The sequence below is a fragment of the Nelumbo nucifera genome, chromosome 8 (assembly GCF_055504915.1).
Source record: "Nelumbo nucifera cultivar China Antique chromosome 8, China Antique-T2T, whole genome shotgun sequence".
NCBI lineage: Eukaryota > Viridiplantae > Streptophyta > Magnoliopsida > Proteales > Nelumbonaceae > Nelumbo > Nelumbo nucifera.
Window position 1 is genome coordinate 57,109,536 of NC_142656.1, and position 23,975 is coordinate 57,133,510.

At 40.0% G+C, this 23,975-nt stretch overlaps 1 protein-coding gene across 3 annotated transcripts in view; it reads left to right on the forward strand.

The window, feature by feature from the left end:
• Window positions 1–23,975, forward strand: part of LOC104612665 (uncharacterized) — a 130,763-nt gene that overhangs the window by 53,233 nt on the left and 53,555 nt on the right. For all 3 annotated transcript variants that reach the window (XR_016079833.1, XM_088893964.1, XM_088893965.1), the window contains one exon: window positions 5,570–5,622. Coding sequence is in view for 2 of the 3 variants with exons in the window: in XM_088893964.1 (XP_088750090.1) it covers window positions 5,570–5,622 (53 nt within the window). In the remaining variant the exon portion in view is untranslated. The remainder of the gene's footprint in view (window positions 1–5,569; window positions 5,623–23,975) is intronic.

Consider the following 23,975-nt stretch of genomic DNA (forward strand, 5'->3'; position numbering starts at 1 on the left):
AAAAAAGAGCAGGTGTTCTTGCAATCGTATGTAATCAGCCAACCTATACAGGTCCAATTGGGCCCACTCTACCTTCTAAAATTCAACATATCTTGAGTCAAAATAGGGAGGTAACTAATGAGGCTATTGGGCTGCTCCCTCTAAGAGCCCATGATAACCAAGTTTTACTTCAACCAAGCTATGGCTTGGTTAGTGTTAACCATACAGGTACCCTTATTATCAAAAGTTGGAGATAGAAAAGTTGGTCTCAGAATTATTAATTGTTGGAGTTATTCACCCAAGTACTAGTCCATAATCTTCACCTGTCCTTTTGGTGAAGAAACATAATGGCTCTAGAAAGGATGTTTATAAACTACAAGGCTTTTAATAAGATCATAATCAACGACAAGATCCGCATTCCAGTAATTGATGAGCTGTTGGACAAGGTGCACAGAGCACAATTTTTTTTTTTTCAAAATTGGACTTGCGATCTGAGTACCACCAGATCAGAATGCACTCATAAGACATTAAGAAGACATTGTTCAGAATTCATCATAGGCATTACAAGTTCCTTGTAATTGGCCTCACCAATGCAATATCACCTTCTAAGCTCATGAATGAGGTATTTAAGAACAATTTGCACAAGTTCATTCTTGTATTTTGATGACATCCTCATTTATAATAAATTGTGGAAGCTCATTTAGAGCACTTGGATATTGTTTATTTCAACCTTGAAACTCACCACTTGTATGTGAAATTGTCCAATTGTCAGTTCGGCCAAAAAAGAGGTCCAATACCTCAGCCAAGTTATCTCTAATGTAGGAGTTGTTATCGACCCTAGCAAGGTAGTTGCCATCCAAGAATGGCTCAAGCCCACAACCACCAAAGATCTGCACAGGTTACTGGGCCTAGTAGGACACTACAGAAAGTTCATAAGGAACTTTGGGCTTATTTCCAACCCACTTAAATAGCTACTGAAGAACTCTTTCCCATAGAATCCACCAGCTGAAGAATCCTTCCAATGTCTTAAGGAGGTGTTGACTCAGGCACTGATGCTAGCAGTCCCAGATTTCTCCAATTTATTCATCATTGAATGTGATGGATTCAGATCAGATGATGGTGCAGCCTTGAAGCAAGAAAGGCCCATAGAATTTGTCCAGTCATGCTCATGCACTTCATGGGAGACACCTATTGCTATAGAAATTTTGGCACCCATCTTGGCTGTGCAAAACTGGCGTCACTACTTGCTTGGGTGCCAATTTGAAGTCCACATTGACCATGAAAGCTTGATGCATTTATGGGCCCAGAAAATCACTACCCTATCCCAGCCAAAATGTTTATATAAATTAATGGGCTATGATTTTGTTGAAGTATGCCCATTTTATTTCTCTATCTCATCCATATACAATAGTAAGCATTGTAAATATTTTCTTTGATCACATTGTATGATTGCATGGAATTCCAAGGTCTATTGTATGTGACTAGGACCCCCACTTTTACAAGCTTTTTTTGGTAGGAACCATTCAACTTAACATCACTCATTTTAACTTCATCTCCACCTATTACCCCCAAACTGACGGTCAAAGTGAGGTGGTGAATAGAACCATTGAGATGTATCTGTGTTGCTTCACCAGTTCAATGCCCAGAAGTTGGGCCCATTGGCTTGCTTGGGCGGAATATTATTATAACACGAGCTGGTATTTCACCACTCAAAGAACCCCTTTGAAGTAGTTTATGGCTGCCCACTTCTGATATTCTTGACTGATGTGTCTAGAACAAACAAGGTAGTAGCTGTCAAAGTTGAATTATTGCAACGAGATAGAATTCTCATGGAGCTGAAGGACTGTATACATGAAGCTAAAACATGATGAAACAAGTTTACAACTCTAAGCACCGAGAATTTGAGCTTTCAGTGGATACATGGTTTTACCTCAAGCTCCGTCCATACAGGCAGCACTCAGTTTCTATGTGTCATAACTTGAAGCTTTTACCAAAATTTGACAGGCCATTCAAGATACTACAGTGTATTAGGCCTATTGCTTACAAGTTGGACTTGCCAGCCCACTCCAAGATTTACCCTGTTTTCCGTATTTCTATGTTGAAGCCCAACACCATTGTTCAACCTCAGCTACCTTAGTCTCACCTGGAGCAAGACCACATTCTGCCCACTTCTCAAGATATCCTTGACCTACATCAAAAGATGAATCAACAAGTTCTTATTCGCGGGCAAGGGTTGAATTTATCAAGAAGCAATTCCCAGATTTCTCCCATGAGGACAAGGGATTCAGTTAAGGGAGGGGGGGCTGTTACACATGTGCTTGCATGGTGACCGAGTCATAGGAGTTTGTTATTATTTTGTTATTTGATTTGTTTACTTTGTTGGGTAGCATTACTTAAGAGTTTGTCAAGTAGTGGATGTAGTTAGCTGTGGATCCTATTATCACTCCACATCATTGTATTTGAGTTATACTTAAACTTGGCATCCAGAAATAAAGAGAATACTTTCTATTTTCAATTAAAACTTGTAGTTATCTGGATGCCTGGATTCCCTCAAAGCAATCCAATCTTTCACCACCTTTTTATTCTTTCTTCTCAACCAGCATAGGAAAGCCTAAGCATACCTTGGCTGTACCACTTTGAGAATGGGCAGGTAACACCACAGTTTATCCTTATCATCGTTTCTCTCGAGTCACCTTTTTCATTCCAGTGTTGCCTCCCCTTGAAGCTAGGGCAACTGGCTGTTCCCCCTCAGAAGCATTCGTCAGATTTCTTCTGCTCTCTTCAGATTGAATCAAGTCATAGAGCTCCTGTACAGAGGGAAGTTCACTACTTCCCAAAATCTGCACCCAAAGTGGTTCATAAACTGGGTTCAGCCCAAACAAGAAGGCAAACATACATTGTTGAGAGACAAGTTTCTTATAAGCTTTAGCATCCTCATCAATTTTCCATTCAATGGTTTGATAATGGTTTAGCTCCTTCCACACAGAGGTAAAGGCTGAATAGTAGGTAAATAGGCTATGGTCTCCCTGCTTGCAAGTAGATGATTCCGCTTGAAGTTGGTATATCTTAGCATAATGTCTCTGTTCTGAGTAGGTTACCTTGGCCCGTTCCCAAATCTCACAAGCTGTATCAGCCCATATGAAGTTCTTATTTACATGTGGCAGCATAGAACCCAAGAGCCATGACATAACCATACTGCTCTATTGATTCCATCTATCATGTTCAGTTGTACAAGATTTTGGTTCTTTAATTTTCCCATTTATATAACCAACCTTTCCCTTAGCCGTCACATACAGTTCGATGCCTTTGGACCATTCCAAGTAATTGATACCATCAAAGAGAGCGATAGACATAGAGAAATTTATGTTGTCCATCCCTCCATTCAGATTTCTTTGGGGAGAGGTAATACCAGAAGATGTTGAATCTTCAGTGGACATTGGGTTCACTATATTATTGCTGAATCTTCAATACCCTGTTGCTAGTAGTCGACTACTACATGAAGAGATTTCTTAGTAGTCGACTACTACCTCAACAGAACTGAGAAAACTGAGGTTCTGTACCTCTACAACACATGCTATCCTTTGGAGCATCTTCTGTAGCATTTTCTGTAGCACATGCTATCCTTTGGAGCATCTGGGAAGAGAGAAATAACTGCATTTTCAACAACAGAAAAAGAGACTATGAGGTGCTCTTGTCTATCATTTCCTATAGAAGTTTCCTTTGGACTTCAAACTCAGAGTTTTTTAAAGGAGTTTCCTTTTCTGATCTTCAAAGAAATGTTGCAGATTTTTTGTTTTCTAAACATCAGCCCTTAATCACCCCCTCCCCCACTCTTCTGTTGTGGAAGGGAAGATAACCATGTACTTTGAAGGAGGTGCGTTTGGAAACCCAGGTGCAGCAGGAATTGGTGGAATTTTCGGAAGAAGAGATGGTACAGTTAATTGGGTTTTCAGTGAACCGATTGGGATAGCCTCTTCAACAAAGGCTGAAATCATGGCAACACTGACTGGAATCAGGATTGCAAGAGATCTGGGCTATCAGAACATTCTCATAAAAGGAGATCGGAAAATACCATCAAGTGGCTAGCTAACCCTGGCAGTGGTCCATGGGCTTTAGCTCATTTCTTGGCTGAAGCTAGAGATATCCTCTCTAACTTAAATGCACAGTTGGGTTGGATCCCTAGGGAGCTAAACTCTACTGCGGATGGCCTAGAAAAAGCTGGTACTCACAGGGATTTATTGTTTAGTGATAAATATCTTCCTACTTAACCTTTGAGTTGTAATTTCTGTCATTCTATGTACATCTTCTTATGTACCTCCTGTTCCATTAATAAAGTTACCATCTTTATTTGTACACAGCCTTACCCCTGCAGATACAGAGAGGGTCTGCACATATTTGTTAACTATCAAATGTGTACTTATTTGATAGTATATATTTTACAATTACAATTAATAAATAATTTTTGTTAACCATAAAAAAATGGATAGATGACGCTTGCCAACGCCTGGTATTGTTCAGCATCTTGTACCTATTTCCTTCTTTTCATGATCTAATAATATTTAATAGTTACCAATTAAAAAGAACTGTTTTGGCTTGATCTTTAAGTTGGACTTGTTATAGTACATATGTGGTGAGGTTGTTGGTAGCAATCAAGGATCAAAGTATCGATATCAGATAGCTCAGATATGCTTTGGAAACACATGGATATGGACGAAAGATATGGAAATGCTTGGGTATGCTAGGGAAATGCATACAAATCACATAAATACATTAATAACACTAAATCTAAATTCGAGTTATTTATGAATAAGGTATAAACACATGAGAAATGCACACTTTAATAGGTTATATGAAGAGAAACATTACAATCAACAATACTAGGACTCTAGAATATGTACACCATACAATAATTATCGTTGTACTTTATTTCTTATAATTATAATTTTGAATTTTATTAAATGTTTTGGGATATTTTATTTATTTATTAATTTAATATAAATAATAATTCTATTTTTTCAAATAATAAATATATTTTAATTTTTAACATATAATTTATATTGTAAAATAAAACATGTAAACATATAAATCATTTACGGTAAATAAAATAAATTATTTTTATAATTTTCAGTTCTTATGAAAGTCCAATAGCGGTTAATATACAGAGTCGTGAAACTAGACACCGATACACTTCCGTATCAGTGCATATCAGACCATATCCACCGATACGCACAACTCGTATGATACAAACTCAATCATGGTGTATCCCATATCCGTGGTCATGGATATGGATACGGTATGCCTTGTATTGAAAGTGTTGTATTGATACTTCTACCATCAACTACTTACTGTGGGCATGGCCTGAAAGTCTGTTAAATCAATGTTTTAATCTTTTAATCTTTAATATAACAAAATCTTCATAAATTTCTGAAAGAGTAGAAATTGCCCTACTAGTTCTTATAAGATTCATGATTTAATTCGGTTAAGTTCCCTTGAGGATTTGCAATGCAGGTATGCTTTTCTGAATATTGGTGAAGTGGCATAGAGAACATATCCTGGATATCATCTTAATCTCCACTATTGTAATTTGCAGAAACCAAGACTGCTGTTGACAGTCCATAATATGGAACACTATGGGGAGTGCAGGTAAACTGCTAATGTTTCTTTTTGCATTTGGAACTGCTGCTATGTTTTTTTTTTTCTTTCAATTTATGCCAACCATAGTCTTCACGTTTACCTTTAGTTTCTCAAACACAACCATCATCTACCAATATGTATCAACTCAAAGAAATGTGCTAAGTATTTTATGCTGTAGTATGTTATCAGGCATTATCATTATTTGATTCAGTGTTAAGCTTCTTGCTTTTACAGCTATAAAAGGATTTTCTTTTTCTGCATGATTTTGGGAGATCTATATGAACTTCAATTCCTGGTAGAAATTTGGAATCCCCAAGAATATATATGTATATTTTGTATTCTTGTACAAAACCTTGTTGAAATTCCTTTAGATAGGTCTTCGGGTGAAAACTTGAAGAATTTCTCATACAACCTAGTTTACTAAATTAAATAATCGAGTTTCTATTATTTTAGCTAAGATCCATTCCTTGGCGCAGTGATTGGGTTGCACCATTGCAACTTGGGTGACCAGGGTTCAAATCTTGGAAACAGCCTCTCTGTATGTGCGGGGGTAAGGCGGCGTACATCTGTGATCTGTCCCTCCCTAGACCCTGCATTGGCAGGAGACTCGTGCACTTGGCTGCCCTTTTTATCCATTCTCAGTATCATATATAGATGGTCCTCTTAATTTTCATCTTTGCAAAGGGTAGAGAAAATCTTTTGATTCTGTATTGGAGAAATAAGTGAACAGAAACTATTTACCATAACACAAACAATTATAGAACTATTTTTATGAGAATTCCGGTTGCATTTCTTTTCGTATCTAAATTTTACAGAAATGAGAAATATAATCAAGAAGCTTTACAATGTCATGTCTCTCTTTTCTCTACAAATATAATACTTGGTACAAACACTTCCTAGATTACAAGTTTCCTTTTCATCTCTTTTCTTTTCAGTAAACCATGATTATCCAGATTAAATAATCTGACTACAGATGGAAATATTCTTCTGGTTCTTGCAGTTGGAGGGGAACCATAGAATGTAAGGCTTTCTGCAAACCACCAACATCCAGATAGCATAATCCTCCAGCTTCATACCCACCACCAATCATCTTCCTCGTTTTGAAATCCTGGAACACAGAATGATAGAATGAGACAGAGCAATTAAGAGTTTTAGTAAGTTCAATGACAGGTTATAGATGAAACAGAAACTTAGGAACATATAACACAGATGGTAAAGTCAAATTAGAACTGAAAGTGACAACACCAGTAAGTTGTACCTAATTTAGCAAGGGTAGCGGTGTTACCAGAAGAAGATGATAGGTGAAGTTTTTCATACGCTTGACGGGTTATGGACACCACCTCTTTTTCTTTTCCAGTACATAAGGCAGGTGAATCATCACTAGTGATACCATTATCCTCTCCAACAAAAGCATGATTAGCCCATGTGGATGGTGTACCGTGTAGATCATAGGAAAAGTAGACAGTGTGTCCTTCACACCTAGGCTTGTCAACGATACTCGAAAACCTGAAGCCCGATCCAACACCTGATCTGATTATCTCGGATTCGGATGGTGTATATATGTAATCGGATCAGATTCAGATGTTACACTCTACATTCAATAAATAATTGGATCAGATTCGGATTTCAACCCATCCAATCCGATTAAAATCCGAATCCAATTATAATATAATATTTATTAATTTTAATATATAAGTTTTATATAATTATATTTAGAATTATAAAAATATATTCTATATATTATATTATATGTGAATTTATATATATAATAAATTTAGTGTGTTATATTTATATTAATTTATTATATATAAAGGTTAAAAAATAAATAAATTTTTAATTTTTCTGGTATTTTAAAAAATTTATAGTGGATTCAGATTCGAATCCAAGTCTTTAAATCTGATCGGACTTTGGATCGGATTCCGATGTATGCTATTACTAATCGGATCGGATGTGGACTTTGCTTCATCCGATCCAATTACAGCCCTATTCACACCCATAGTGGCTGCATTCACATACCAATCCATGTCCTCCAACACCTTATCCTCTAACAACACCTCCATCTCTAATACTTTCACAGTCAGCTCTCATTCTATGACCACCGCCTCTAACATTGCCACCTCTACCTTGTATGCCTCTACCTCCTATAGTTGTAGCTAGAGTAGATTTTTCAAGTAGGGGAGAACTATCAATTTGTGGGTTTGAAACCCTCATAACTCTGGAGAAAGTTTCTAATAGTGTAGGTATCTCACTACTACCCAAAATGTGTGCGCAAACAGACTCATTCATATCTCAATCCTAAAAGAAACCAGGTAACATCCAACTGATCTCTTTGTTGTTTTGTACCTTCAAGTCTGCTAGAGTCAGTTAGAAAAGGGTATTTTTGTCTTTTCTCTTTATGTATTATGTTGGCTGTATGTCTCCTCACATGCAGGGGCATTTCAGTCTTTCTTATCTTATAATTTCAAATGCAAAGTATATGGTCTAACCAGTTAAACACTTTCTCTCCCTCTTCTTCTTCTTTCTTCTTTCTCTCTCTTCTCTTCTCTGTTCGGCTGAACACTTATGGTATTAGAGCGCCAGTTTTAGAAGCTGACTGCAACCTTCTGTCTTCTCCTTCTTTATTTTCGACTTTTTTTCTGGGTGTGAGAAATCTGGGTTAGAGAAGAAGAAACCCAGGTCTCTGCGGCAACATCTAGTAGTTCGTGATAGTAGGGTTTCTATTTCTGCAGCAATACCTAAGGTTTCACAACAGTAAGGGTTCTGCAGCAACCTTTTTTTTTATGGTGTGAGAAATCTGGGTTAGAGGACTGTGAAGTAACCCAGATTTCTGGGTCTGGTGACAGTAGGCAACTACAGCAGTTCAAGTGAACAAGAAATCCAAGGTTTTGTCTGTGTGTGGACTGCTGTCACTATATGTGACAGCTGTGGTGGTCGAATGGGTGTAGTGGTTGTGGTCTGCCCTCTAATGAGCAGTTTCAAGAGGGATTCTGGGTGTTTTTAAATCTGCTGGTGCGCATATTAGTGGTGTTCACAGTGGCCGAATGCATGTTAGGGAAAGCTAGTGGTGACTTTTAAGTGTGTTGGTGTGGAAGTAGGACAGTAGTGCAGTAGCCGAAATTTGTTTTTGTGACCAGCTTCATAGAGTGATATGGCATCAGTGGGTGATTCAAGTGGTGACCAGAAATTGAGTGTGATGATATCTCCTGATTTTTTAAGTGTACAAATGACATCCATCAAACTCAACGGTGAAAACTATGTTCCGTGGGCCAAGTCAGTGGAAGTGTTTCTGAAGGCCAAGAAGAAAGCGAAACATGTATTGAAGGAGAATCCGAGTGCTGAATCCTCGGGGTTTAGTGATTGGGAGCAAGAGAATGCTCAAATCATGACATGGTTGTGGAACAGTATGGATCCAAAAATCAGTGTTAACTTCATGTTTTTAGATACAGCGAGGGATATTTGGGAACATGCGAAGAAACTCTATTCAGGACAAGACAACACTACAAGGGTTTATCAGCTTTATCGAGAATACTTCAGTTTGCAACATGGAAATCAGACTCTTGAAGAATATTATGCCAGCATGAAAAATCTTCGGAATGAACTTAACGTCTATCATCCCTTAACCTCAGACGTTAAAATTCAGCAACAAAACAACTTGATGTTATGCGGTTCTTGGTGGGATTGAAAGCAGAGTATGAACCGATCAGGGCAAAGATATTGGGAGGATCTGCTCTCCCGACTCTCGAAGAAGTGTTTGCCCGACTCCGTAGGATATCTCTTAGCCCCTCAGAGAGTAACACAACTTCCAAAAGATCAGCACTAGTTAGTACTCGAGGTGGTTCTTATGGTCAGAGAGGAGGTGGTCGTACAGTTAAGGGAGGCCATAGTAATCCTATGGGTGGTTGTACCAGTGAAGGAGGTCGTGATTCAGGGAGAGGTCATGGCAGAGGAAGGGGGAGCACAACAAGGAAGTGCACACACTGTGGAAGAGAAGGACAATTAATTTTGTTATGATTTACATGGCCTACCATCCACATGGGCTAATCATGTAGCTGTTGGAGGTAGTGAAGTCAGTGATACTCAACCAGTTGATCCAATATCTTCTACAATCACAACTACTTCTGGGAAGGAAATGATGAGTATTCCCAGAGAGGAGTATGAGAGATTTCTTCAGGCCACTGCACATCAGAACACTGCCACCCTTGCTCATTCAGGTATAGCTTGCCTAGCATCCAAACCCTCACCCTGGATAATTGACTCTGGAGCCTCTGATCACATGACCGGGACTCCAGGTGTGTTTTCCTACCTTCTCCAACCTCTACATCAAATAATGTTACCCTTGCCAGTATGGGAAACACCACCAGGTTTCCTTCAATCCTAGAGTTGATAGTCGTTCGTATGTTGAGTCCTTTTGAGTTAGTTCATTCGGATGTTTGGGGTCCAATTAGAATTGAATCATATAATGGTTACAGATATTTTGTAATTTTTGTTGATGACTTTCCAGACTGACATGGCTTTATTTAATAAAAGAAAGAAGTGAATTATTTTTTATTTTCCAAAAATTTCATGCTGAAGTGCATATACAATTTGGTGTTCCACTTAAAATTCTTCATTCTGACAATGGTAGAGAGTATTTTCTTTCTTACTTTCAGCAATACCTGGAACAACATGATATAATTCATCAGACCTCTTGTGCTCACACTCCTCAGCAAAATGGGGTAGCTGAGAGGAAGAATAGACATCTACTTGAAACAACTTGGTCTCTTCTTCATCATATGAATGTTCCTAAACGGTTCTAGAGTGATGCAGTCCTTACTGCTTGTTTTCTCATTATTCGCATGTCCACGTTCGTTCTCTATCTTGTTTCCTACTTTGTCTCCATTTCCCTTGGCACCCAGAATCTTTGGGTGTATGTGCTTTGTTCAGAATCTTGGTCCTGGTTTAGACAAGTTGGATGCTCACTCCATTAAATGTATCTTCCTTGGCTACTCTAGAACCCAGGAAGGGTATAAATGCTACAAATCCTATTACCCGGAAATCCTTTGTTTGTCCTGATGTTACATTTTTTAATCAGTGCCTTACTTCTCTGGTCCTGGTACAAATCCTTTGCCTACAGAGGTTCCTCTTCCTCTTCCTCTTCCTCTTCCAGTTGATGATTCCATTCCAATGGTTCCTCTTGTGCCTGAGTCTCCCCCGGTCCCATTACAGGAGCGTCCCGAACGACCACCAATTTGTCAAGTGTATACTCATCGATAGAGAGCAGCACCTCCACCACCTTCTACTCTGGCGGAAGATCCAGCCTCTTCCACATCTGACTTGGCTTCTGATCTTGACCTTCCTATTGCATTGCAGAAAGGTAAACGTAGTTGCACACTTCACCCCATATCCAATTATGTTTTTTGTCCTCTGTATCCATTCCATGGAAAAAGAACTCTCTACTCTTCATCACAATCAGACATGGGAACTCACCACTCTCCCTCCAGGTAAGCATGTTGTTGGTTGTAAATGGGTGTATGCTGTTAAGTATCTATCGGATGGAAGAGTGGAACGCCTGAAAGCTCACTTAGTTGCAAAAGGGTATTCTCAACTTTATGGTGTAGACTATGTTGAAACCTTCTCTCCAGTTGCAAAGATTGGCTCTGTCCGTGTGTTAATTTCCTTAGTTATCATGCATGATTGACCTCTATTTCAGCTTGATATTAAAAATGCTTTTCTTCATGGCGATCTTCTAGAGGAGGTGTACTAAAGGGATGAGAGATCCATCGTATGGACGCCCAAATCTTGCGGAATAAGATGGGCGAATTTCAAAAAATTTCTCTCCCTTCAACTAGGAATCGCATTCCCTATTTTAGAAAATCATATTTTCAAGGATCAATCTTGAACCATAAACTGAACCAGATCTGAACAAAAGCAGTAGGAGAGGATTATACCTGATACGGAGAAACAATATCTCCCAACGAAGGTGTTCACGCCCAAGGAAGGATCCAAAGACTGCTCCCACTGAAGATGGCGCAATGTAGGATGGAGTAGAATCAGCAGTGTTCTCTCCAAGAACCTAATCCTTCGCAAGAAGTAGCAGGAGGGCACGTGAGCACAGCTTCCTATCAGTCCCTTCACAAGGAACTGATGTCAATATCGAATCTTGATTTCTCCCACTGAACTGGATATCGAACTGGCAGGTGAGGCGGCAACAGGAAGGAGGCGGCAAGAAAGAATTTCGCAGGGTTGCTTAATTCTTCCTTCTGTGATTTTCAACTCTGAAGAGGATGTGATTATGTGTCTTCTAAAGGCTGCCGCCCCTTCCTTCTTTTGTAACCTTAAAGGGATCAGCTCCTAATCCCATTAGGAGTTGCTGATCCAAATCATATATGGATCAGACATCCCTTTAGGTGATAAGGGTAAACCCTTATCTTATCTGCAGATTAGATCAGCCTTCTCCTATTAAGACCCTATCCTATCTGCTAATCCATTCCCAGAATTTGCCCCATATTTAACTAATTAAATTAGCCCAGTTTGAAATGGGCTTTAGGCCCATTAAGTTATGTGCTCACTTAGCCTTCCTAACTGCTGCCCAGTTGGGCTTCCATGTATGGCATGGGACCCAAACATTGATCTACACATCAGCCACCTTGTAGATTGATCTACACATGGGCTCTATGGGCCCAACACTTACCCTAAGTGGTCCCTGGGCTAAGCCACCTTGTAACACCCAGGGACTGTGGGCAGATGTAAGATTAGCCCATCAGGTATTATCCTCAATGATCTTACACTTAGCTTCTCAGCCCATAATGATCAAACACTGCCCGACAAGAGAGGACCTCTCCCTCGGCTGCAAGGAACAGTGTTGCACTCTCTGCTTATATGGATCCCGGGAATTAAAACCTTTTTGCAAACATTTTGGAAACCATAATATATATACTTTTATATCTCATATAAAATATATTTTGCAAAACAAATCTCAAAGATTGAAATCGACTGCCGATAGTCTTGGTTTCCATCAGTGAGAGTGCATCCCCGATCATTACCGTTGTCCGACAAAGGGGCTGATCCTGTCACTATGATCACCCACTCAGATGAATTCTCAGACTGTCCCAACATACCCAGGTTTTGACCCCCGCTAAGGATCTCACTGATTGGTACATCAAAGACAGCCCAATCCGACACCTAGTGCAGTATCATAATCGAGTCTAGGGGTCGGATGTAACTTTCCAGTTTTGCCCATTAATCTCCAAGGTCCAGGGCAATACTGGAAATCCGGTCCGGTTCAAAGATTCAATTAATCCTACACTGTATGTGCCTAGGGTCTCACCTTGGCGGCTGAGACAGGCCACCCCAACCGACTTGGTGGCACATCAGTGTCAGCCTTATCAGGATAGGTCTCCCCAGACTGACCCACTGGCTGTGAACATTCTAAACTAACACGAGTCTCAATAAGTGTCTAGTTTAAGGGGATTACACAGAAACACACCACAGGAACATGAATCAAATATGTACTTTATTCATTTACAATAAACTCATAATGTACATCATTCTGATTGAAGCTAAGGGCATACAAAAACTGTCTAACATGTACATGGAGCAACCACCGGGGTTTGTTGCTCAGAGGGAGGATGGTAAGGTGTGTAAGCTCAAGAAAGCAACTTATGGGCTTAAACAGTCTCCTTGTGCTTGGTTTGGAAAATTTAGTGAGGTGGTGAAGGAGTTTGGAATGAGACAATGTCAAGTTGATCATTTAGTATTTAACTATGACTCTGTGGTTGGGAAGATCTTGCTGGTAGTTTATGTGGATGACATAGTCATAACTGGCAGTGATAAAGTTGGGATTGACAGATTGAAGATCTTCCTACAAGATCACTTTCAGACAAAAGTGAATGTAAAGTTGCTAGATCAAAGCAGGGCATAAACCTTTGTCAACGGAAATATGTACTTGATCTGTTGGAAGAAACAGGGTTAGTAGGTGCTAAACTAGTTGAAACCCCCATGGAGATGAATGTAAAGTTGGGAAGTGACACAAGTGAATTGTTTGATAATCCTGGAAGGTATAGAAGGCTAGTGGGAAAACTGAATTATCTAACTATCACTAGGCCTGATATCTCATTTGTTGTCAGTATGGTAAGTCAATTTATGCAAAGTCCTCGGGTACCTTACTGGGATGCAGTTTTTAGGATTGTGCAGTGTTTGCCGAACTGAACTTGTCAAGTGAGCAGAGAAGAAGAAGAGGAAGAAGAAGAGGAGAAAGGAAGAACTGTTCGAATGGGCCCTGTTCATCAGCCGACCCTGTTCACTTATATAATAACAGTACATAAAGTTACATAAAATGACCAAGATGCCCCTGATTAGTGATGGGACACCCAATCAAATAAGACACTAAATAAAAATAGGCCCAGTAACTAAGGCCCATTAACTAGAGACTTAATACCCAACCCAGACAAGAGGATAACAAAATATCAGCCGAACCAACACTCCCCCTCAAGCTAAGCATGGATGTCAATCATGTTTAGCTTGCCAAGTAAGTCCAAGAATTTCACTGTGGTTATCCCTTTAGTTAAGACATCTGCAATCTGCATCTCTGAGGGAGTGTAAGGAATGTAGAGTTCTCCTGAGACTATTCTTTCTCTAACAAAGTGACGGTCTATCTCAACATGTTTTGTTCTATCATGTTGCACTGGGTTATTTGCAATGTTGATGGCATCCTTGTTGTCACAGTACAACTTGAGAGGACACTCAATCTTCACTCCCAGTTCATCAAGAAGAATCTTAAGCCACAACAGTTCCGCAACACCATGAGCCATAGCCCGATATTCAGCCTCTGCGCTAGACCTGACAACCACATTCAGTTTTTTACTTCTCCATGTAACTAAATTTCCTCCAACAAAGGTGCAGTATCCTGAAGTCGACTTTCTGTCACCCACAGAACCAGCCCAATCTGCATCAGTATATCCTTCAACTTCAATAAGGAAGAGACAGAAAGATAATAAGAATGGGATGATCTTTTATGATTCTGTACATCAAAATTTATAGCTCTCTCTAGGATACAAACTAGGTAACAAATCTCCCTAAATAAGGAAAAATAAAACTGATTTCTAAATATATTTGTACAACTCACAAACCTCTCAACTATCTAAAATAGCACATAATCAAATATAATACATAATTACCGAAATCATCCAACACTCCCCCTCAAGCTGGCATGAATATATCACTCATGGCAAACTTGCTAACTAAGTTCTCATACTATGCCCTAGGAAGCCCTTTGGTGAGAATGTCTGCTACTTGGCTCGTGGTGGGTATTGAGGACATGCATATCACACCACTATCTATCTTCTCCTTGATGAAATGTTTATCCACTTCTACATGCTTTGTTCTGTCATGTAGAACTGGATTATGAGCTATGGAAATAGCTGCCTTGTTATCACAATAGACTTTAATAGGTGTTGGTGTAGGAACCTTCAATTCTTCTCGGAGCCTTTTGATTCATAACACTTCACAAAAGCCATGTACAACAGAGCGGAATTCTGCCTCTGCACTACTCCTTGCTACAACACTCTGTTTTTTGCTCCTCCAGGTGACCAAATTCCCTACTACCAAAGTGCAGTAACCTGAAGTAGATCTTCTATCATTTATATTACCTGCTCAATCTGCATCTGTGTAGGCTTCGACTTGGAGATGACCACTATTTTTGAACAAGAGTCCTTTCCCCGGAGTTCCTTTCAGGTATCCCAAAATCCTGAGCACAGCTTCAAAGTGAGTAGATCCAGGTGAATGCATAAACTGACTTACTACACTTACTGCAAAGGCTATGTCAAGTCTTGTGTGCGACAAATAGATTAGTCTTCCAACTAATCTTTGATAACGTTCTCGATCAACCACCTCATTTGATGTTGCTGCTTTTAACTTCATATTTGGGTCCATTGGAGTTTTTGCGGCTTTACAACCTATCATCCCTGTCTCCTTGAGCAAATCAAGAATGTATTTGCGTTGGTTGATAAAGATTCCCTCCTTGAACCTTGCCAACTCCATTCCGAGAAAATATTTAAGTTTTCCCAGGTCTTTAATGTCAAATTCAGCCTCAAGCTTATTTTTCAACTTGTTGATTTCAAATAAATCATCTCCAGTCATGATAATATCGTCTACATACACTATCAAAATAGCTATTTTACCTTCGGTGGAGTGCTTGAAAAATAAAGTATGATCAGCTTGACTTTGTGAGAAGTCGTGCCGCCTTAATACATCCCCAAATCGTTCAAACCAAGCTCTTGGTGATTGCTTTAGCCCATATAGGGATTTTTTTAACCTGCAAACTTTGCCTCTTCCAAGACTTTCTTCAAATCCTGGTGGTAGGTCCATATATACTTCTTCCTTTAGGTATCCATTCAAGAAGGCATTCTTGAAATCGAACTGACAATGTGGCCAGTTAAAATAAACTGCAAGAGAAATAAGTATTCTGATAGAGTTAATTTTAGCAACGGGAGCAAAAGTATCTTAGTAGTCTATACCATGAGTTTGGGTAAATCCATTTGCTACGAGTCTTGCTTTGTATCTCTCCACACTTCCGTCAGCCTTGCACTTCACTGTAAACACCCATTTGCACCCGACTGTCTTCTTGTCATGGGGTAGATCAGTAATACTCCACGTATTACTTTTCCTAAGAGCATTCATCTCTTCCATCACAGCTAACCTCCACTTCGGATCATCTAATGCTTCCTGAACAATTCTTGGCACATACAGATTAGAAATCCTAGACACAAAAGCTTTATGAGTATGTGATAATTTCTCATATGACAAGTATTTTGCAATAGGATGTTTTGTGCAAGCTCGGGTACCTTTTCTTAATGCAATTGGAATGTCAAGATCTGAAGAGGACAGATTAGGCAAATCCTTGGATAAAGACGGAATAGGAGTAGAAGAAGGATTACTCTGAGTTGTAGGACCTTCACTCGGTAAATTGGATTGGACTTCTACTATAGGAACAACTGGAACAATAGTACTTTTGTGAAACCTCTTCCTGGTATAAAACTGAAGCTCGGGATGAGGATTGTGATCTGTTTGAAGTACTTCTCCCCCTGTCTCTGATAATGTAGTATCTGGCAAATTTAGATTAAGAGTACTATCACTAGGTTCCATTCTTTCAACAATTGTTTCTGAAACTTGCTTATCATAATTAATCAAAGGTATAAATTCTTAGAATAGGTAAAGTTTCCCAAAAATTATCTTCCTTACTTATGTTCTCCCCCTGAAGAGAATTTTTTTGAAAGAAAGGTTGGTCCTCAACAAAGTGTACGTCCATACTCTCAAAAAATTTCTTTGTAACTGGATTAAAGCATTTGTACCCTTTTTTATTGGATGCATAACCAAGAAACACACATTTTTCAGCTTTTGGATACAGTTTTGATCGAAAGACATTTGGTATATACACATAACAGACACAACCAAACACTTTTAAAGGAAGATTCGTGGTTATTCGAGATGTGGGAAATCAATTTTTCAGATTCTGTAAAGGAGTTTCATATTTTAAAACTCGAGATGGCATTCTATTTATCAGGTAATACGCAGTTAGGAGAGCATTTCCCCAGAGATATTTAGGTACAAACATGATGGCTCTAGCTACCTCAAGAAGGTGCCTATTTTTTCTTTCAGCAATCCCATTCTGTTGTGGTGTGTCACGACAAGTTGATTGATGGATAATACCTTTTTCGGTCAGAAATGCTCCTAAGTACTTGTTAAAGTATTTAGTCCCATTATCTGATCTTAGAATACCAATTTTGGTTTGAAATTGATTTTCAATCATTAGGAAAAATTCTTTAAATCTTTGTTCAACCTCTGATTTCCTTTCCAACAAGTAAACCCAACATACCCTTGTATGGTCATCAATAAAAGTCACAAACCATTTTTTTCCAAAAAGTGTATTAACCTTAGATGGGCCCCAAACATCACTATGTAACAAATAAAATGGTTTTGAAGCAAAATAAGGTTTTATTGGAGATAAAACACGATGATCTTTAGCCAAATGACAAGCCTCACAATGAAGTTTTGACCAATCAATTCCTTTAAACAATTTAGGAAACAAATGTTTGAGATATGGAAAACTAGGATGCCCTAATCTTCTATGCCATAAGATAACTTGATCACAAATAGAGATTGAACTCGTACTACTTAAACCATGAACTTTTTTATTACCAATAGTGGTTTCATCAAAGTAGTAGAGTCCATTTATCTCTCTAGCAGTTCCAATCGTCTTCCCCGAGTTCTGGTCCTGAAAAATACAAGTGGAAGGAAGAAAAAGAATGGAGCAGTTAGTATCTTTCGACAATCTGCTGACAGAAAGAAGATTGCAAGCAAGTTTTGGAACATGTAAAACAGATTTCAGAGTAATTTTTTCTGAAATTTTAATGTTTCCTTTGCTTGCTATAGATGAAAGACTACCATCAGCTATTCTCACTTTTTCAATACCAGAACAAGGATAATAGGAACTAAATAAGTTAGAGCAGCTTGTCATATGATCGGAGGCCCCTGAATCTATGATCCAAGGACCGGATTTTCCTAGAATTGAGAGTGCCAAAGAATTGCTACCTGTTTGTGCCATAGACCCGACAGGAGTATTAGGTGACGAATAGGATTTTAGAAGTTTAAGAAGATGATCTATTTGCTCTTTACTGAATGGAGATGATTCAGCCTCGTTTGCTGTAGGTATATTCTGTTCACCAGGTTTGTTCGCCCTGCCATTGGATGGTCTCCCGTGCAGTTTGTAGCAATTGCCACAGTAATCACAGCGCAGGTTATTCTTGTCTCCAACCCGTTGATTTTGGGATGGCCTTCGACTGACTTGGGCCTCGGAAATAATCAGGGCTGACCCTTCCACACATCCGTTTGTACCTGCAGCCTTCTTTCCAAGCATCACTTGTCTCCGGCTTTCTTCTCTACGTACTTCTGCAAATACCTCACCGATTGGGGGCAGAGGGTTTCTTCGATAATTCAGCCACGAACTTCATCGAATTCAACGTTTAAACCTACAAGAAACTTGAAGACTCGGCCAACATTCACCATCTTCTTGTAATAATTGCAGTCATCGGGTGACTTCCACTCATAATCGTTTAATAAGTCCAAGTCCTGCCAAATTCTCTTAAGAGAATCAAAATACTTAGTCGCAGAGTTCTCACCTTGGTGAATATCTCCGAGTTGTAGAGTTAACTCGTACACTTGGGATTGATTCCCTAAATCATAGTACATTTGTGAGACATTGTCCCATAATTCCTTGGCTGTAGAATAGCAGAGATAATTTGCCCCTGTCTCTTCAATCATGGAGTTAACCAACCACGTCATCACCATGGAATTTTCAGCATCCCAAACCGCATAGGCTGGATCCTTCACATCAGGCTTCTTCGTGTCTCCTGTGATATAGCCAATTTTCCCTCTCCCTCTGAGATACATGCGAACAGATTGTGACCACCGGAGAAAGTTGTCACCATTTAGTCGGATTGTAGTGATCTGAATAGGGTGATTTTCAAGCAGATTCCGGACAATCTGGGGCTCAGGCTGAGAAGGCTGAGGAGGCTGAGAACTGGACGTGACTTCGGACATTTTTTAGGGATAGAAACGCAGAAACAAACCCTAGGTCTTTTCTGCTCTTATACCATAAAGAAGAGACAGAAAGATAATAAGCATGGGATGATCTTTTATGATTCTGTACATCAAAATTTATAGCTCTCTCTAGGATACAAACTAGGTAACAAATCTCCCTAAATAAGGAAAAATAAAACTGATTTCTAAAAATATTTGTACAGCTCACAAACCTCTCAACTATCTAAAATAGCACATAATCAAATATAATACATAATTACCGAAATCCTTCAACATTCAATTTTATTGTTTTTTCTGAACATAATCCCTTTCCCAGGGCAAGACTTCAAATATCTGAGAATCCTTTCTACAGCTTTCATGTGAGGAATTTTTGGATTGTGCATGAACTGACTGAGAACATGAACAGCATAAGCAATGTCAGGACGAGTGAGGGACAGTTAAATTAACTTCCCCACTAGCTTTTGGTATCTTTCCTTATCTGGGTAGTCCTCTCCTACCGACTCCTGTAGACCATGGTTTGGTTCTATTGGAGTATCTGCTGGCCTGCACCCCAACATGCCTATCTCTTGTAGAAGATCAAGGATGTATTATCGTTGACATATATAGATGCCCTCTTTGGATCTAGCAACTTCAATCCCTAGAAAGTATCTCAGTTGACCCAGGTCTTTGATTTCAAATTCAGCAGCTAGGACCTCCTTCAGCCTTTTAATCTCTTCCTTATCATCCCCAGTAATTACCATATCATCTACATAGACGATATGTAGGGTATGATCTGCCCCGCTTTGAGTATAACCACCTTTCTTCATGGCTCCACATAGCTTCTCAAACCAAGCTCGAGGGGACTGTTTAAGGCCATATAGTGCTTTCTCAGTCTACACACTTTCCTGCCAAATTCATAACTTGGTGGAGGGTCCATGAATACCTCCTCATGTAGATCACCATTTAAAAAGGCATTCGTCACATCCAGCCGATGAAGCTCCCACGAGAAATTTGCAGCTAATGATAGTAGAACTCTGATAGTGTTGAGTTTTGCTACCGGAGCAAATGTTTCTTTGTAGTCAATTCCTTCCTTTTGAGTAAATCCCTTTGCTACGAGTCTAGCCTTGTATCTTTCAATGGACCCATCCTCCCTATACTTCACAGTGAACACCCACTTGCATCCAACAGTGCCTTTCCCTTCTGGTAGATCTACTAATTCCCAAGTCCCTTCTTTCATTAAGGCCTTCATTTCTTCATTCATAGCCTCTTTCCACTTTGGGTCAGACACTGCCTCTGAGTACCTAGTAGGAACATGCACAGAAGAGAGAGCAGACACAAAAGAACAATAACGAGGGGACAAATGTGAGTAAGACACAAAATCAGCAATGGGGTGTCTGATAGTACAAGAACGGGTAGACTTATGAAGGGCAATCGGAAGATCCAAGTCAGAGGAATTGATAGGATTACCTTGAGTTACTGAGACAGGTTGATACGAGTCCAATTGGTTGTTGTCATGAGTTGGAGGACTCTTCTTCCTTCTATTGTAGGTGATTCTGATATCTTTCTGCTGCCTGTTGGAGTCTTTAGTAACATTTGCAACATCACTAGTAGTAGTTGGGCCAATGGGAGCCTCACTAGATTCACCTGGGATACTACAACTAGGAGGATCAAGAGGAGAGGATGGAAGATCCGAGGCAGAGAGGGGCACAAAGAAGGAGGGAATAGAAGGATCAACAGGAGGGTCCTCTTCCATCCCATTAGTGTCCCCCTGAAGAGGATCCGGGGAAGATTGAAAGTAGGATTGAGACTCAAAGAACATCACATCTTTTGTGACATATTTTTTCTTGGTGACTGGATCATAACACTTGTATCCCTTCTGAGTAGGAGAGTACCCCAAGAAAATTCCCTTCGTAGCTCGAGGATCCAATTTGGTCTTCTTTGGATCCTTGACATGTATGAAACATACACACCCAAAGACCCTCGGTGGAAGAGAAAAAACAAGAAGGTGAGGGCAAAGAACAAAAAATGGAGTCTTCATCCCCAAGACCTTAGATGGCATTCGGTTTATCAGATACGATGCAGTAAGGATTGCTTGAAACCAATAGGCTTTTGGAACCTTGTGCTGAATCATTCCCGCATCCTCCATAAACAAGTTTAAGGATCTTTCGAAATATTCAGCAACATTATCTGACCTGAATTGCTTGATTTTCTTGCCAATTTGTGTTTCAATCATTTTGCAAAATGCCATGGTTACCCGTGGCACTTCATCTCGTGTCTTTAATAAGTAGATCCATGTGCATCGAGAATAGTGATCAATAAAACTAATAAAGTATCGATAGCCATCAATAGAAACAATGGGAGAAGGACCCCAAACATCAGAGTGGATTAAGTCAAAAGGTGCTTGAATTTCATTATTAGAAGTTGAATACACAGTTCTACACTGTTTTGATAATTGGCAGACTTCACAGACTAACTTTTGACTTGAAACACCTTGGAACAATTCCGGAAACAACATTTCCAATGACGAAAACTGTAAATGACCTAGCCTAGCATGCCATAGGTGTAGCTTAGTTAATGACTCCACATTAGATTGACCACTAGTAGTAGATGTTTGTAGGGCCGAACTGATGTCTGCATCAAGGTAGTAGAGGCCTCCACGCTCATGACCGCTCCCAATCGTTCTCTTCGTCAAACTGTCTTGAAAAACACAAAGAGTAGGAAAAAAGGTTATGCTACAGTTCAAGTTCTTGGTAAGTTTTGAAACAGATAAAAGGTTTGAAGAGAGATTGGGAACATGCAAGACAGCTTTGAGTGAGAGGTCCTTGCTTAGGTCAACCACTCCTTTCCCAGATATGGTAGAGAGGGAACCATCAGCAACCTTCATCTTGTCTTGGCCAGACATTAAATGATAGAAAGAAAATAAAGAAGACATGTGAGTCATGTGGTCAGTCGCACCAGAATCAATAATCCAGGAGGCTGGATCAATGGAACTAGTTACACTAAAGGCGGAGACAATACCTGATCTGGCAAGGGAGGTGGAAGCAAGGGAATTTGTCCTTAGGCGGGCCAATGCCCGGCTAAGTACCTCTACCTCATCAGCTATGAAATCCAGAGACCCATGTCCTTGGGAACTAGTAGTCTGTCTCATGGAAGAGGAAGCAACTGTGGATGAGTGTTTGGAACCTCCATCACTGTGACTTGCTACTAGGTTCCCACTTGCAGATTGGCCCTTCTGGTGCTTCTTATCTTTCCTCAATGCAGCTGGTTTCAGATGAGGATAGAGAACCCAACAGGTCTCTTTCACATACTTTTCTCCCCCACAGTGAGTACACTTCAGGTGTCTCTTGTCATAGAACTTGTTCCCCCTTTGATTTGTAGAAATTAGGGCTGAATGTTCTATAAACTGTTCACCTCTTCATTTCTCACAAGGTAGTAGACATGATGTAAGTCGGGCATCTCATCTCTTCCCAGAATTTGGGACCTTATGTTCTTATATATTGGATCTAGGCCAGCCAAAAATTTGAATGCTCTACCCTCTTCAACTTGTTTGTCATGTTTCTCCTTGTCTCTGGCATTCTCCCAGTCAATGATGAGGTGGTGATCCAGCTCTTCCCATAGTCCTTCTAATGTAGCAAAGTATGTTGCAATATCTTGATTCAGTCTATAGATTCGGGCAACACATTTGTTATCTGTAGGCTGTGCAAATTTGGGTTCTCCAGATTAGGAGACCTCCCACTAGCCTTAACATGTCTAGAAGACACTTCCCCTGATATGGAAGACATCTTCTCCGACTTGCAAGAGTACCAAAAACTGTCACACAAGTTATATGAAACCACTTCAGACTTACGGAGCTTGCAGCACTGTAAACTCGGACCGGAGGGTCCGTATCAGGGCAGAAATACCAAGTTCCACTCTGCTGTACTGCTCTAACTACTGCTGTTGCAAGCTACCACCAAACTGCCGAAGCACCAAACTGAAACCCTTCTGCTGTGTTTAGCCACTGTTGCCGCAGCCTAGACCTTGCTGTTGTGGCTTCTACCACGTGCTAACCACTGCCATCGCAGGCTGAACCCTCACCGACAAACTGTTCTAGGACTGCTGAGATCAGTCCTCTCTTCCAGATCTGTTCTACACAGATCTCACTTAGCCGAATGGCTACAACTTGTTGTGTGTGTCTCTTAGGGCATCAGCTACTGGGACTAACTTCCCTTGGGCCCTATAACCAAGGGAAACCCTAGATATAGGTTCTGCTGGGTTCTACGACCAGACCTAGGGTTTCTTTGCAGTACCAAGATAGAGAGAAAGGTGAGAGAGAGAGAGAGAGGTGCGAGGCAGCTGCTGCAACCAGGCTAGTTTTAGTGCTCTGATACCATGTTTGCCGAACTGAACCTGTCAAGTGAGCAGAGAAGAAGAAGAGGAAGAAGAAGAGGAGAAAGGAAGAACTGTTCGAATGGGCCCTATTCATTAGCCGGCCCTGTTCACTTATATAATAACAGTACATAAAGTGACATAAAATGACCAGGATGCCCCTGATTAGTGATGGGACACCCAGTCAAATAAGACACTAAATAAAAATAGGCCCAGTAACTAAGGCCCATTAACTAGAGACTTAATACCCAACCCAGACAAGAGGATAACAAAATATCAGCCGAACCAACATGCAGTATTTGAAAGGGGCTCCAGGTCGTGGGTTACTGTATAAGCCAGGGATAATCTTGAAATAGTTGGATACATTGACGCAAACTGGGCTGGATTTGTATCAGACAGAAGATCCACCAAAGGTTATTGCACCTTTCTCGGAGGAAATC